Below are 17,474 nucleotides of genomic sequence, written 5' to 3'. Positions count from 1 at the left end.
CTTAATTGTTGTCGGCTAAAAACAATAAATTGAAAGAAAGAGTAGAATTTGTAGGAGAAAAAAAGGGTAACTTATTTAGTCGCGCGCGGAACTTTGCTCCGCAAACTGCATCACTCCAAAATAAATAACAAAATGTTCACCAGTGGCTTGGGCAACAATTCAAATATGTATTGTTGTTTAATCATGAAACTTTAAAAGACAGCTAGACAAAAGTTCAAAAGCATACGATGGAAAGTAAGGAAAACAGAAAGAGAAATGTAAAAGTGCGGAACAAAATTCCGCATGCGACTAATTAAGGGTTAAGAAGCATGTAAACATCAGTACAACGTTATTTTTATCAGGATTCCCTCGTGAGTGAGTCGGCAGACGTATCGCATTTATGGCCAATTAGTCCTGGTTCCGAGCTCAAATGGAGGACAATTTCTCTCAGATGTAACTCGAGAAGCGGTTTTTATTAGGCTTTAAGCTTATGTGACCCCTTTCAGCACAACCCGGTTGTTGCATAATAACAAAAAGGCGAAACAAACTTATTTCTGTCCATATATGATATGAATATATGGAGCAAATTATTTAAACCAAAAAACCTGGTTTAAACCAAAAAAAAACGGTTTTTTGTTTTTTTAAATAAAAACCATGGTTTTTGCCAACCCTGCTTCATTTGAATTTCTGTTGGTTTAGATTGATTTAAACACATCTGGTTTAGACACACATTGATGTGCAGAATTTCGTTCAGTAATTGCTGTTATAATAAGAATATAACTCTGCTTGTAATTTACTCCATGCACAAATCCTGCGGAGGATGGGTTGTTTGTTAGAAAATTAAATTAACTTACTCAATCTGATATTTTAGTTGTTTTAAACATGTTCAACCACAATCGAAAAAAAAACACGTTTAAAACATTTTGTTTAAAACCTTTAAAACAAATTGAATAAAACAACAGCCCTCGTTTTAAACATGTTTTAAACACTTGTTTTAAACATTTTGTTTTAAACATATCAACCCTGATAACAATATTCAGTATGCTCGATTTGACTGTATATCTGTAATATACAGAAGCACATATAGAAAATTTAAAAAAAAAATGTTTTAGTCAGAACTTAGAGTTATTTTTTAGCTTATTTTATATCAAAAGGTATTTCCAATAGATTATGGAGCATGAAGATAATATAATGAATCAGATACTACGGCAAAACTAAGTGATTAGCCTAAGCTTTGCTAGACCACTCAAACATGTTTCAGACATGGAAGAACATAGCTTTTAATAAGCCCAAGTTTCGAAAAACTTCTTTCTCCATTTGCCACTGTTATCGGTAACATCAATAAAATCTTAAGTGCAACACTGACATTTTGAGCAAAGTTAATTTTAAAGTCACTGTTGGTAAAGTTTTAGGCTTAATTATAGCTTATAACACTTTTAGTTCGTTTTTCAAATCACTGAGGTTAATACCTTTCGATTGTGCATGTGTTAAAATGCTGGCAAGTTTAGTACACTTTTCAGACCAAAGTTCAGGTGACATATCTCTAAGATTATGTCGTAAAGAAAATCGAAATACTAGATGTGATGTACAAGTTGTTCAAACCTTTCTCTTAAAGCTAACATAATCACATCTAGAATTTGGTAATAAAAACCGATCTTGTATCTTGTTTGTGGATCTTCAATAGCTTCATCCTCTGCCTCGTACTAAAACTTTCTCTTCTTTTGACTTCGAGCTTGCACTGTACTACCTATCTATAGATCATCCACATCTAATACTGATGCCAACTCCTTCGCATCAACTAAGCAACATGGAAACTTTGCATCATTTCTGCTCCTCTCAAAGTCTCAATTATGTTTTCAAGAAACCCAACTGCATTCAACACATAAGAATCAACGCTTTGAAGACTTTTGCTTATGTTTATGTGGAGTGAAAAGTCGTACCAGATAACGAGTGAGCAAAGGGGGATACGGACAAAATCTCGCGGCCGAAACATCGCCGCCCAAAATCTCGCCGGCCAAAACCTCGCGGGGCCAAAACCTCGCGGGACAAAATCTCGCCGGGACAAAACCTCGCGGGACAAAATCTCGCCGGGCCAAAACCTCGCCGCCCAAAATCTCGCCGGGCCAAAACCTCGCCACCCAAAACATTGCCGCGAATGAAACTTTTCTTTAAAATTTACCCAATGAGTTTCTTAATATGCAATTTCACATTACAAATAATAATAATAATAATAATAATAATAATAATATACAAAACATCGTGTGCGTGGGCTTTCTCGGGTTATCCCCGTTTCCTCCCACTTTCTTTATTCGATCATTTGCTTCATCCTGGTCATCTACGTCTCCTTTAACCTACAGGACATAATCAAGGGACGTCGTAAAAACTCATATATTATTTCATACTTTCATAAATATTATTAGATTTTTGTTAAAATTTTAAGTTTTTGGATGTTCCAAAGTTTACGGAACTAACCCCTGTCCAGTTTAAAAACATCCTGTCGCCCTACCTTCCCATTGAAATCTTCTAATACAGAAATAAAATTTTCACATGGTATCGCGGGACTTGGTCAAATGCCCATGATACTTCTTGTGAAACAGCGTCTATTATACCGTCATTCTTATCATCTCTTGGAACATTTACATTTTGGTCAGGCGAGATTTTGGGTATGGCGATATTTTGGGGCGTAAGGTTTTGGAAGACGAGGTTTTGGCCCCGCGAGATTTTGGCCCGCGACGTTTTGGGCGGCGAGGTTTTGGCCAGGCGAAGTTTTGGGCGGCGAAGTTTTGGCCAGGCGAGGTTTCGGCCCGGCGAGATTTTGGGAGGCGAGGTTTTGGTCCGCGAGGTTTTGTACCCAAACCGAGCAAAGGAAAGTAAAGTTACGCAGCTGGTTTAATATACACAGAGCATCATGGGCGACCATTCTATATGTTCTATTGCCACTGCTTATTTAAAGTAAGTCATCATAAACCTCCCCTATTTGATATATAAATGGAGTCAGAGCATCGATTCGGCTCTCCTGCCTTGTGCAGACTGCTAATATGCAGTTTAAAGAAAGACTGCTAATATGTTTCTTTAGTACGGTCCAACGTTGAAACGACGCGGAAAAAATCGTAAGCTTTTTAACTATACAAAAATAAATAAATAAGTAAATGAAACGGCGTACTAACGTAAGATGCTGTGGCTGCAGCGTTAATAACAAGGTTTAGTGAATGACTACCGCGAGGAACATAAAAGGCTCGGGAATTTATTTCTAAGATTCTCTTCTGAATACCTGATTGTTTTCCTTTCATATTGAGGCCGCGGTGGCTCAGTAGTACAGCGTTCACCTCTGCTGCATGGGGTCCCTAGTTCGATCTCAGTACGCGCCAATGAACTTTGTAGCAGACAAATACCGTGTGCGTGGTTTCCTCGGGTTTCTCCCGTTTCCTCCCACTTTTTTATTCCAGCATTTCATTCGTTTCTCATCACTGTCTCCTTTAGCCTAACCGGCATAATCGTGGGACGTAAAATTCAAAGATTTCGAATATTTTTTCCCTTCATATTATAACCATTGTCATATTCTTAGCTCCTCATGTCTTCGATAGGAGTGTTCATTTCCTTTAGCTGTTTAATTACTACTTCTGTCAGTCCTAGACCAGTGATGTGTTACCGGTACGAAACTAAGAAAGTGTTCACAATTTTTTACAAGGATTCTCCATTACTGTATGTAATTTGTAGAAAACGAACGATTATTGTCCTTAGATCTGTACGAGAGATATCTGGCGTACAGTCTAGTATTATACTATAATATTTTGCAGCTCTCAACAAAGACAGTATTTTACTTTTTATTTGTTCACTAACAATTTGAATAATTTCATTTTGGACATCTTTTCCTAAGTAATGGTGGTATTTATTTTGTCCTTCCATGGTTCTTTTAATGTGTTCGGCCATGATGCTATCAAACTTTGGAAAGAATTCCACCAGTTTCAGAAAATTACCATTATTACTTGCATAAAGTACCTGATGTTCCTCGTAACGGTATACATTGTTAACCTAAAACTGTATTATTGCAACTAGCCGTTCTTACGATCTTCCAACGTTGTGCTTCGGCATTTAACATTTTCTGGTGTTCTGCGTCAAATGTAAGACCACTCTTCAGTCTTATCAAAAGCTCCATCCAACTTCTTTGCGACTCAAAGTGAATAGAAAAGCCAAAGCTTTCATTCGCCAATTTGATTTGTAAACATTTGATGTCAAATTCCTATTCAGCTACCTTTTGAACATGTACATATCACGTCTCAAAACAAGTACATTATAGCTTCCTATTCTGTCGGAGTGCCTAGTTCGGATCTTCAAATGGTTGCCTCGCTCCGTACAGCACTATTCAAGGGAGATACTTCACACGTGAAGTGTATTTGGTGTGACCTTTCCAACGATATATAACACATGCAAATCTCCACATATCCTTCAACGACTTCCCTTTGAGATTCCAGCAAATTATACTTTTGTGGAATACTGTATCAAGGGTGGACTTTTGTTCGCAAATTTACGATTAAAAAAAAAACATACGAACGGAACCGATAGCACTTAATTGAGTTTAAACATGGAATTAGACATATTGAGTGGTGTTCAGAGAAAATTCGTTAATGAAACGTTAGTAATGCGATTAGTTAGTGACGTATTAGCTCTGTACTAAAAAGGGTGTAATTTTTGGTATTCAAAATCTGCTGGGAGTGCAACTAGCAAGTTGATTTGGGCATGGTTAACTAATTACACTAGTCGACAAAAAAAAAGAAAGAAATACTTTTTCTCTGGCACACGGAAGAAAATACCTGATTCTAATAGAACTTTTCACGTAGAATTCGAATCTGCAATCAGTTTATCTCCATCACCCTCAGCTTTCCCGTGACATAGATTTTCGGGAAATTTTCCCTCAAATTTTGCCCTCTAGAGAAACAAACATATTTATATAAAAATATACTAGGTGTACTGTTCATTTTGCCATGTTCATTAGTGCTGATAAAATCACATATAACTTCCACAAAAATTACAATATAAGCACGGTTTATACCTCATTGGATTTGAAATAAAACATATTTTCAATGATATATTCATCGTGTCACCATTTTTTGTATGAGGAAATTTCTAGATGGATTTTGTGGGAAATTCCCTCCAAAAAGTAGTTTATAAGATTTTTTGTCTCAACTTCCTATTTGTATATAGTGATACAGAAACAGGGACTGCACTAAAACATAATTTTATGTCTACTTAATAAATAATACAAAAGAAGTGAGTGGTATCTTCTTAATAAATGAACACTTACTTACCTTAACTAAAATGTTTTAGTTGTCTACTTTCTTCTGTTTGGCTTCTGGAACATCACTTTTGAGTGTCCAATAGTAATCAGCTAGCATTTGTGAGCTCCACTGTCCCTGGTATCTCTTCTCCATGGAGAAAGTGTCCTGATGAAAACGTTCCTCATGCTCATCACTAACAGCACCAAGGTTTCCAGGAAAGAAATCCAGGTGGGAGTCTAGAAAGTGAACTTTAAGGGACATGTTGAAACCCATTTCTTTGAATGATTGCAGGAAATCACTCACAATTTCACGGTAATTTGGGGCTTTCTGGTTTCCTAAAAAGTTCTGTTAAACATTCAAATGAACACCAACCTGCTTTCTCAACCGGAGTTAAGAGATCCTCAAATTTTTTGTCACGAATCAAACATCTTATTTGGGGGCCTACAAAAATGCCTTCCTTGATTTTAGCGTCACTAACCCGAACAAATTTTTCCTTGAGGTAACAAAGTCCTGCATTACTTTTGTCCATTGCCTTAACAAAATTTTTGAAGAGCCCCAACTTTATGTGAAGAGGAGGTAGAATTATCTTGAGGGCTCACCAGTGAGGAATAAACAAAATTCTTCTGTCCAGGAGTTAATACATGCTTTGGCCATTCCTTCTTGATGTAATGTTCCGCTTTGTTTCTACTGTCCCATTCGCAGAGGAAACAACAATATTTTGTATAACCAAGCTGCACACCCATTAACAAAGAAATAACTTTTAAATCACAGCAAACGGTCCACTTGTATTTCTCATACTGAATTCTTCCTAACACTATTTTGATATTTTTATAGGTTTCCTTCATATTAGTTGCATAAGCCAAAGGCACTGAAGGAAATTTGTTGCCATTGTGCAAAAGGACAGCCTTCAAACTAGCGTTGGAAGAGTAAATAAACAATCTCCACTCTGTACTTATATGTGCATGTTCGAGTGTATCCATAACAGCACAGACATTATTACAATACACTTAAGTCATTTTCTTGAGAATAGTAGTTTTGAAACTCTGTATGACGGTTTAGAAAAATATACACTTTAGTGTCACGATGGAGCAGATTCTAGCCTTTAAGTCTAGAAGCAAGAAGTTCTGCCTATATCTTAGAGAGTTTTAAATCCTGTACGAGGTCATTTAGTTCACCCTGAGTTATCAGATGGGAATCCAATGTAGATGTGCTTCCTACATAAGTAGGATCATCTTCTTCATTTGGAACTTCAGTAGTTGCCTCAAGTACGTAATCCTCATTTACCGTAAGATGAGCAGGAGGTAATTCTGTACTGTGTGTAACTGGCCTAATTGCTTATGGCAAATTAGAGTACTGTACTGTGTGGTTAGATTTACTAGTTATTCCTTTTATCTGTGTCACACAAAAGTAGCAGTCTGAAGAATGATCTTTTGGTTCCCTCCAGATCATCGGCACTGCGAAGTTCATGTTTCATTCATCATTTGCCCACCCAGTCAGACGTTTCACGCAAGTACAACAAATGTAGTGAGGAGTCCAGTTCGTATCTTGGTCTCCTACACAGCAACCAAAATATAACTGATAACACTTCATCCCAAGTGGAGTAAAACATCGGCGTTGCGACGTTGCGTCAGCTCCCCACATACATAACAGAAATTGTCCGAATGATTAACACACTTCCTCGGCATCTTGTATCCTGTAAGGTATCACACACACATACATACACGAATTTACACTCTATCAATCATGAAGAATCACAAACGTAATCTAACTCAGTGCATCACCAAACAACACAATCTATTCGAACTCCACAATGCACAAACACTTCAACTTATACGCGGCCACATCTAAAACACGTCCAGCTTGAACCGTCACTCAACGCTACTAACAGTCATCAGGCTACGTGAGTCATCAATTTTTTATGCATTGTTGCCAGATCAAAATATTAAAAAGTGACTTATTTTCCACAGAAAGCATGCGTGTATTTGTTCTTGTATTTCAGTATCCATCTATGTGCCGATAATAATATGTCAACATTAGGTTTTTGTGTTTGGTAAAAATCTTACATATGACCTATAAATAGACACAATAGTTTATATCTCTAGACAGAATAATGCGATTCACATAAAATTAACATTATTTATTAAGTAGACATAAAGCTATGTTTAGTGCAGTTCCTGTTTCTGTATCATTATATACAAATAACAAGTTGAGACAAAACATCTTATAAACTACTTTTTGGAGGGAATTTCCCACAAAATCTCTCTAGAAATTCCCTCATACAAAAATGGTGACACGGTGTATACATCATTGAAAATATGTTTTATTTCAAATCCAATGAGGTATAAACCGTGCTTATATTGTAATTTTTGTGGAAGTTATGTGATTTTATCTGCACTAATGAATATGGTAAAATGAACATTAGGCATAGCATATTTTTATATAAATATGTTTATTTCTCTAGAAAGAATAATACGATTGTTATCAAACTTAGAGTGCTTACTAAGTATAAATCAAGCTAACATACAATACAATTTGTGTTTAAATACCTAAGGATACCCGAGCTACAGGTACAAAAATTGTAAAAAAAAGAAAAAAAAAGGAAGTTTGAGGGGAAATTTCCCGAAAATCCCTCTGTCACGGGGAAACTGAGGGTGAGAGGGTGATAGAGAAAAACTGATTGCAGATTCGAATTCTACGTGAAAAGTTCTATTAGAATCAGGTATTTTCATTTCTGTACCAAAATCTTGTTGACTACTAGATTAGTGTTATAACCCCAATACATCAGGTGAGAAAAATAAATGTGGCAACTACGGAAAACTAGATGTGCGCATGCGTAATCTGTAAAAATGAGAATATATGAAATACGAAATTCGACTTTTTTTTTTTTAGTTTGACATCAAAACAATGACATGAAATCGAATTATAAATAACTTGTTCAATTCTGAGGGATGTATTTAAGAGGAGAGTTAGTAAAAGTCAATAAATATTAGCGACAATAGAAGAATTATGTTGTAATTATAGGGGAAGATAATTTATCAGTGAGTTGTATGTATCCCTCAGAAACTTCAAATTTTCTTTTCATCTCTCACTGTTCACTTAAGAAAGAGTTCTGTTATTATAGAGTACTCGACTTAATAGCTGCTTCATATTTAATTCACCCGGTAAGATGAAAGGTTAGAAAGAAAGAAAGAAATTAATTGCCTTTGCATTCTCATAACATAAGTTTATCGTGACTAAGCAAGGTAGCTTAGTCAATTATTATATGCTAATTAGATATTGTGAATACACTTGATAACTATGCCTTAGTCAAACGCTTAGTATTTCATTAATCATACGTCAAAACGACTCTGCATGAGGCCCATTTATTTTTAAAATATTGCTAACTTATTTCATTGTTTAACTCATAAACTAATACCTATCTTGTTTTACCTATTTTGCAGTGTCCGGATAGTGAGGAGGACACGAAGTAGTCCGGTAAGTGACTATACTGTGAACATACAGTTTTGCTTCAATATATAGGGTAAGTACAGTAGAAACTTTTCATAGAGAAAGTACTTCTTCAATCTCTTTAATGTATTGTAGAATTTATTAGCTAGTTATCTGTTTAAGAAAATTTGCAGACAATGACGTTATAAAAGAAAACTGACGCTGATAGTGAGAAGTACAGAAAACACTTGTAAAAAAAAATGTAATGTATTTTAACATGTATATTTAGTAACCCCAGCTTTTACACGTTGGCCTATATGGCAGCTCATTCAAAATTTCCTCCAGTGGACCCCGTAACTCTTCCGCGCAATGAATACAAAACCACAGAAAGAGAAATCGCTCAATATTACAAAATTAATCAATCTTTTGCATAAATTGATAGAATTTTAAAGGATCCTTACCACCACAATTTTCTACGATTCCATGAATGATCGTAAAACTAGAAATGCTGACGACTGTTCCATCTTATTAAAACAGCTGTTCTGTGTATTTACCTTCAATTCGGGTAAGGATTCTGCTCTAAGTGCGCCTCCACACTAGATCTTGTGAGCCGCTCATGTGAAGCTGTAGTGTAAAGGTATTGAATACTTCTAAGCCGCTCAAAAGACCGTTACATCAAAATGGCTGCCATGTTAGAGCCAGAAGAAGCTGCAGCCTTATCGTAACGATAAATTGCAGGAGAAAAGGAAAAGAAGATATAGAACAATGTGAATTCATCCTATAAATTGATCAAGGCTGGAAGAATTCATTTTACAGTGTAACGAATGTTGTATTTTGCCTCAGTTCGGTTTTACTTTTGTAGTATAACCCGTATATAAAAATATGACTGCTAACGATAAGTATGTATTGATTACGCGCTATTTGCAATCATTTAAATACACTATATTTAAGAATACTTGTTATTTGTTCCACAATTCAGTACACATCTGGATAAGAACATGGCGTCCTTTAGCAATATATTTTTAACAAGCATAGGTAAACAAGTCTGACAATGAAGCTGTTGTCATAGTAACAGTACTGTTGTCCTTGACGACGAATCAACAAATATTGATATCTATCGACTGACAATATAACATGTACAAAATAAGATTATTCATGATATATCATTTTCTTCTTTTTTCTATCGTATAGCGAGTGCATACGTTAAAGCACTTCTGCACTACTACATATTAAATGAAATATACAACGTAAATACAGGTTATCGTTGTAAGAGTCTTTCCTAAACAGAAAAGAAAGTTTTTCAATTACCGGTACTTGCAGAATGTCCATATCTTCGTTTAGCGAACTGTATAATAGTATAAAATGTGAATTTCATCAGAGTAACACCAAAGTGAGAAAATTTTCCATATCAAATATATGTAGTGCGCCTTTACACTTGATCTTCTGAACCGCTCATGTGTGAAAGGCTGTCGTAAGACAGCGCGTTCGCTCGAGCCGGCTATTGGCGGGGTGATCTTCATAGCAGCTCAGAGCCGCGGCTCACTTGCACCGAAGCCGCGTATGTAAAGGCGTACACTTAAGAAAATGTAAAACTAGCAGCTGCAGTTCACGTGAGCGGCTCACATGATCCTAGTGTGAAGGCATACTAACTTGCTCGTGCACAGAGCTAAGAGGTAGCTAAATGAACTGGCTGACTGCCCACTGTATGCACACACAGACACACAGACACACACGCACACACACACACACTTCCACCGGGCTCTGTATTTGTGTTGACCTACCCAACACCTGAACTGACAGGTGCAGTCTTTCTGTTATCAGCTACAACGGCAGATAATGTGTTTTTCTCTTCACTTTCACTAATGAAAAAAAAAATTTGACTGACGTTCTGTTGTCATATTGATAAACACATTAACATCGACAGAAAATTCGTGTACATTAGTCTCGTTAAGCTCTTAAAAGAAAGAAAATAGAATCACCACCTACCGCCACTTTTACTATTTAGATACAGTTTAATACGTATGTATCCGATAGCACAGGTTTGATCTAATATGATTTCGAACAAATTTATACGAGCAAGTAACTATATATACATCCCTGATTTTAGAATACCTTAACATGAAAAGCAAACAACTGAATTTTATTTCTAAATTTTATAAGTGAGAGAATTTTAACGTGAGTTAAACGGATATCTGTAACAAAACTCTCTTGATCCCACATCTTCGAGATAACCACCCCGGGAGTAAAAATCCGTACTTCGGAAAGAAAAGAAAATAAATAGTATGAGTCATAACTTTCAATTATGGACCCGATCTTCAGGGAAATAATCCAGAAAAACTAGGGAGAGATTTCGCCGGTCCTGTACGAAAGACCACCAAGCACATACAGAAAATGGCAATTTCTCACTCCCACTTTTTAATTTACTTAAGTTCATTCAAAAACCTTTTAGTTGTTCTTGGAAAATTCGTAGCATTAACAACTCTTAATACTTTTAATAACAAGAAAAATATTTATTATAAATAGAAAAAAGAAAACTAACAGTACAAAAAATAACAATAGGATATATAATAAATGCAAAATCTAGTTCCTAAAAGGAACAACTTCGAAAAGACGCTTTAGCAAGCTATTCCAACATGGCCTACCGCAAAATTCTTACCTCTTTCAATTTTTGGTCTGAATCCTTGAAGATTATTTAAATACATTGTTCGAGTTTATGGTTATTCACAAGACAAATTTAAACCATTTTTACACAAAAAAAAATAATTAATAAATAAATAAATAAGTTAACAAATGTAAAGTATAAGACTACGCATCCGTTCCTACCTTCGTATCCGTTGAACTCAACGACCAGTGATGCCAACGTGGATTCTTATAAAATCCCATCTCCCAAGGCAGATATTCCCATTTTGCTCTTAAATTTCCCACGCGCTGTACTAATTATATTTTCAAAATTTATAAAATATGAAAATTGACACTCCGGTATGTCACTTTCTTCAATATTTGAGTGAAGTATTTCGAGCGAAGTATTTGAGTATAAATTTCGATCTTCTAAACCCCTAATGAGTATTGCCTTTAGCTAAAAGAGGCTATTGAAATTTCTGATGAAAACAATTGTTTATTTTGCTATCAGATTTTGTATTTTCATCACACCGTAATCTACTGAATGTAGTGAACTAGACAAATTTCATTCTCTAGTTACTTCGTTTTCTAGTTTTAGAAATAGCTGCTTTTTATGTGATAATTTACTTTCCCCCGCTCAAGAATTTTTAAAAACTACGGAGTACAATTTACGTTTCTTGATTTTTTTTTTTTTTTTTTTTTTTTTTTTTTTAAGATTTACAAGTTCCTGTGTAAATCACTTTCACACTAATATGCACTTTCCAACAATTAAATTCGGCAATTAGAATTGATTTCACATTTATTCAAGTGTCATTAGCCTACGTCCCGCTTATAGAGAATTTTATTTGCGTCGATAAATAATATGAAAAAGTCCCATATACGCTGCCAATTTCCTTTATCCGTATTCCAAAAATTAATCACAAAAAATGCCACAAAATGGGATTTTCCCCACGAGTTGGCATCACTGCTGACGATCGATGTCAGTTGATCCGTGGATTCCATTGTAGGTTCCAAACCAACCAATCACAATCGAGCATATAGATCACGAGGCATTCGTCATCTTACGTAACATACTGGTACCAGATCATTGAATATAATTTTCCAATGCATATCATATCTCGGTGTAAGATCGGAAAGGGCAAAAGGAAAATAAAGTCTTAAGTCCACATAGAGGTAGAAGTTGGCGCCATCTACTTTCAATAAAGTCCATAATAATATTTCTACCTTGATGTATATATATATATATGTAGATAGATAGATAGATATAGTTACAACTCCGTGCAGCTTATGCATTATTTTTGACAGCACTATCAGTGAAGTTGTGTTTGTGTGTGTTACACAAATGAAGCATCGGAATTTAGAGCAACGTTGTACAATAAAATTTTGTGTTAAACTTGGTGAATCCGCGAGTGTGACTTTTGAAAACTTTGAAACTTTTGAAACTTTTCAAACAGGCCTATGGAGAACATTGCTTATCAAGAGCACAAGTTTTCCGCTGGCACAAATCATTTTGGGAAGGCCGAGAACACGTTGAAGATGAACCTCACTCAGGGAGACCTTCAACTTCAAAAACAGACGAAAACGTTGAACGTGTGAGGGCTCTTGTGAGATCAGACCGTCGTTTAACAATAAGGATGATGAGTGAAAAGTTAAATTTAAACCCTTTCAACATACATCAAATGTTGACAGACGATTGCAGACATTGTAGGCAAGTGGATGTTCCATCATGACAGTGCCCCGTGTCACACGGACATTTCCATCAGTGAATTTTTGACCTCAAAAAGCATTACAGTTGTTCCTCAACCCTCTATTGACTTGATTTGAGTCCTTGTGACTTTTTCCTTTTCCCGAAATTGAAATATGTCCTAAAAGGACGTCATTTTGGAACTCTGGAGAACATTCAAAAAACTGTGACCGACCAGTTAAAAGACATACCAGTTGAAGACTTCCAGCGCTACTACCAAGAGTGGGAACAACTCCGACGCTGTATAGCTGCCCAAGGGAACTACTTTGAAGGGGATAACATTGTTGTTTGAAAAACACAAAAACTTTAGTTGGTACAAAATATCTCATTACTTTTCTAAACACACACCGTATATATATATATATATATATATATATATATATATATATATATATATATATATATATATATATAGAGAGAGAGAGAGAGAGAGAGAGAGTGAAGAGAAAGATATATATATACTCCTTTACCATATCTGTGACGATCCATGTCGTCACAGTGGCTGGACATCCGGTATCTTTAATATAGGAGGCTTTATTATTTGGAATCAAACTTCGAGCTGTCACAGTGGTAAAGAGAGGAAGAAGAGGCAGAGAGGCTACCTCATGGCTGAAGGCCGACTCAATTTGCATAAGATCATATGCAAATGAGAAAATATGTAAATGACATGAAATAAGTAAATTAATTAGCAGTAGAGCAAAATGATAAGTTAATTATCTGGCCAAATGATGTTACATTCCTTAAATAGAATGCGAAGAGACTCTTGATTTCAAGCACCATGAGGTTTTAGTTCAGGATATTTGTGTACCAATAATACCATTCAGACAACTAGCACGTATGTTAGCTGTAATCATTCCGAGATGGCTTTCTGCATCTCCAGGCAGCTGGAAAGAAAACATATCATATATAATTTTGAAACATACCTGAGATGAACTTCTGGTGAAGAATGTAACACAACTTCCATTGGAACAAAAGATTTTAATATGCACACGCGAAACAAAAGTTGATACACTTTTATATACACAGAGAAAAAAATATTAATTTTCACACTTTTATTATTTAAGGCCTTTTAAAGAGATTTGAATGTTCGTGCACTTTTCTTTTTAAAGAATTCTCAGATGCAATTTCCGGTCCCTCTCTGGTTCCAAATCTTCACTGGAGTTGGTCTTAGTTATGGTGCTTCCTCGGAGGTCTTATCTCTTCTCATTGATGAGACAGTCACCTTGTTGCTTGAAGCTCTTGTTGCCACGAAGTTCTAGGTGAAATCTGCTACTTAGTCATCTTACCGCAAATAGTAAGTCCTTCTAGCAGTAAGAGACTTTAGATTGGGAATGTGGCTGCCATCCCAAACTGTTACACTACTATGTATGTCTTCTTCATAAATGAAATTTCAAAAAGGTCGTGAAATTCCCTGCATATCGTGATCCAGCCAGGGGTATAGTGGCTATATTCCGTCTAGCGATTTTCACCCCCTTTATAAGTGAAAGGAAGATGACACTTTGTTCGATAACGAAACGAAATCACTGTCTTGAATGTTCTAGGTGTTGAACACCTACACGCAATGTTCTGTGACCATCTCGTATCGTTGAAAAATTGCACTGATTATCAACAAATAAATGGTTTACTTTTCCCAGACTTTATATATATATATATATATATATATATATATATATATATATATATATATATATATATATGTGTGTGTGTGTGTGTGTGTGTGTGTGTGTGTGCGTCAAAATGACTGCATAAGACGGCATGTTTCTTGTAAAGCGCAGATAATGTGATAATCTATCTTCCCACCCGATCACGCCCAATTAAAACAATTAGATTCCATTACGGCCAATTAAGATCAGGTATGAGTCACATACGTGAGTACTACTATGAAAATTGAGATCCGGATGGAATAAAAAGCTGTCGATGAACTACAATTACGTTAAATTTATGTGAATTTGTCTTGTGTTTCTGTGGTAAAATATTTGTCTAATCTGTTTCATTTATTATTATTATTATTATTATTAGTAGTAGTAGTAGTAGTAGTAGTAGTAGCAGTAGCAGCAGCAGCAGTAGTAGTAGTAGTAGTAGTAGTAGTAGTAGTAGTAGTAGTAGAACGTTGGGCCTACCCTCTTGAAAGCATAATGTACATAATGATAATTTGCAATGTACATAATGATAATTTTTTCTTAGTTATTATCTAAGTGATTTGGAATTTTCCTTTTCAGAAATCTGAAGAAACTGCACAGTTGCGCCAGCAATCTCCAGATGTTATTATTAGTAAATTTTACTGTTTTACTTGTTAAAACAATTAAAAAATGTGTAAATTCTATACCTACAAAATAAATGGTTGAGTATAATAAATATTTATTAGTACTTATTTTACATGCCCTCCTTTTTACTTTGTTTACTGGTGTTTGCTTCTTTAATAGTTTGGAATTTAAAAATAAAACTAAGTGGCCGAAGATAAGTTTGTAGAGCGTTATCTTCACATTTGCGAAGTTCTGGTTTTAGTCCGAGTTCTGCCCTACTGATCGATTATCCTCAGTTCAGAATCGGAGAAATGGAGAAAATTGATGTAGTATCTTCACTAAAAATACTGGCTATCATCCTGATTCCTTTGTCCCAGTGTGTGATTGCCAAGGGCCGTCATCTGTCAGACACGGAAGGATTTAGACGAAGTCGAAAAACTTCCCAAAAGTATAAATTGAAATTTTAAAAAAAAATGAATTGTGTATTTCTGAATCCAAGAGCAGATATTTTGCAGCAATTTCGTGCTCCAAAATACGAGGTTGATTTGCTTTGTGATATATGATATACAGTTTTTCTTTACTAAAAATAATCACACACTGATTAAAATTTTATTTTACTCTCTTCCTCGCCCACGGCTTGCCCTTGAACGTTTGTAGATTCAGTTGATCCTTCCAGTGTGTTATACTAAGCAAGGTCAGTTTTTAATTTTATTTTTAATGTAGTTTATATTAAGTTCGTATATGCTTTTAGTTGTCTTTTTTTAAAATCCTTCGTTAAAATGGGGGATCTCATTTTGAATTCGGAGTTGTCCATAATTCAGAAATATATGTTAATTTGAAATAATCGCCGTTTATTTACTACCGCAGTCGTCTTTGCTAAGCACTTTGCACATATTAGTTTGTGTGTATTTTTTCTTTGTATCTGCATATGTTTGGTGACAATTTACCCTACTTTAAGATATTTTTCTCTTTAGTTTGTCAACAAGGACCATCTTCAAACATTGACCATGAGAATAAGTTATGCCACACCACATTAAACAGGCATAATTTGAGATCTAAAACACAGTATATTTAAATAACATAAGTGGGGCCTCTGCTTGATGCTTATAAGTCCAGAATAAATATGGAATTCAGTGGTAGAGCGTTCACCTCTGGTGCTTGGGGTCCCTAGTTCGATCCCAGCTCGCGGTAAGTGAAGTTCGTGGTGGACAAATACCGTGTGCGTGGGTTTTCTCGGAGGCCTCCCGTTTCCTCCTACATTCTTCATTCCAGCATTTCATTGATTTCTCATCATCTCCTTTAGCCTAGCCCGCATAATCGTGGGACGTAAAACTCAAATATTTCATTTTCAGTTTTCTATTCATTACGATTCTGGAACTAAAGGAATAATTAACACTTCTGAGCAGAGTAATTACACTTATGTATAGTGTAACGGTTTCGAAAACTTAACCACAAACTAACTCGAAGTTAGTGTCTGATGAAGATAACGTTAAGTTTTCGAAACCGTTACAGTGTGTTTTAATTTTAATAAGTAAGTGTATGAGCAAATAGCAATTATTTCCAATCTAACGTCTCATTATATTGTTATTCTTAGAGTATCTTAATGCTACAGAATCAACATAGTTTTCGGATTGCCAAGGTGAATAATGACACTCCGAAAACTAAGGCGAAGTTCAGTTCTAAGCGAGGTAAGACACTTCTATCATTTCTAGAATATTAGGTGAGAAGAGATGATACGTAAAAATAATTGAAAACTACTAATATTAGTATTGAGTCCATAATTTTCGTTTCGTTTAGATCAATATTGACACTCTCTATAGCGCTTAAGGAAAATGCAGTTCCATTGGCATCGAAGGGCGAGAAGTAGTAAAGAGTATGGAAGATAGATTCGATAAATATTGCAGAAAATATCACTTTGACAATTGTGGTATTCAAGAATGTATTATGGATAAAACATTCCGAACTAACAATAATAAATTTTTTTTTAAAAAAAAAAACAAGCTTTATGGTTTAAATAGGAATTTTTAGAAAATTATATTGTAACAAACGAATACGTATACTTGTTTTAAAATGTTTTAAAACAAAAGTACTTCTCCTTAAAGTTGTTTTTATAATCTGTTGTTTTAAAGACATTGTTTTTTCTCACCTTATACAAACATAGCCATTATACACTGTAAATTATAATTT

At 35.2% G+C, this 17,474-nt stretch overlaps 1 protein-coding gene across 3 annotated transcripts in view; it reads left to right on the top strand.

Moving 5' to 3' along the window:
• LOC145683712 (uncharacterized) overlaps positions 1 to 15,399 on the top strand; it is a 194,763-nt gene extending 179,364 nt beyond the window's left edge. For 2 of the 3 annotated variants that reach the window (XM_081755164.1, XM_081755165.1), the window contains 2 exons: positions 8,696 to 8,729; positions 15,264 to 15,399. In XM_081755164.1, the coding sequence (XP_081611290.1) occupies positions 8,696 to 8,725 (30 nt within the window). In that variant the 3' untranslated portion in view covers positions 8,726 to 8,729; positions 15,264 to 15,399. Of the gene's footprint in view, positions 1 to 8,695; positions 8,776 to 15,263 lie in introns of all 3 variants that reach the window. The other variant, XR_014131164.1, reaches the window with a different exon arrangement.
• The last annotated feature ends 2,075 nt before the right edge of the window (positions 15,400 to 17,474 follow it).

Source organism: Thermobia domestica, chromosome 4, assembly GCF_964235325.1.
Source record: "Thermobia domestica chromosome 4, izTheDome1.hap1.1, whole genome shotgun sequence".
Lineage (NCBI taxonomy): Eukaryota > Metazoa > Arthropoda > Insecta > Zygentoma > Lepismatidae > Thermobia > Thermobia domestica.
Note: the sequence above shows the minus strand (reverse complement) of the source record. Positions and strands in the feature narration are given on the sequence as shown.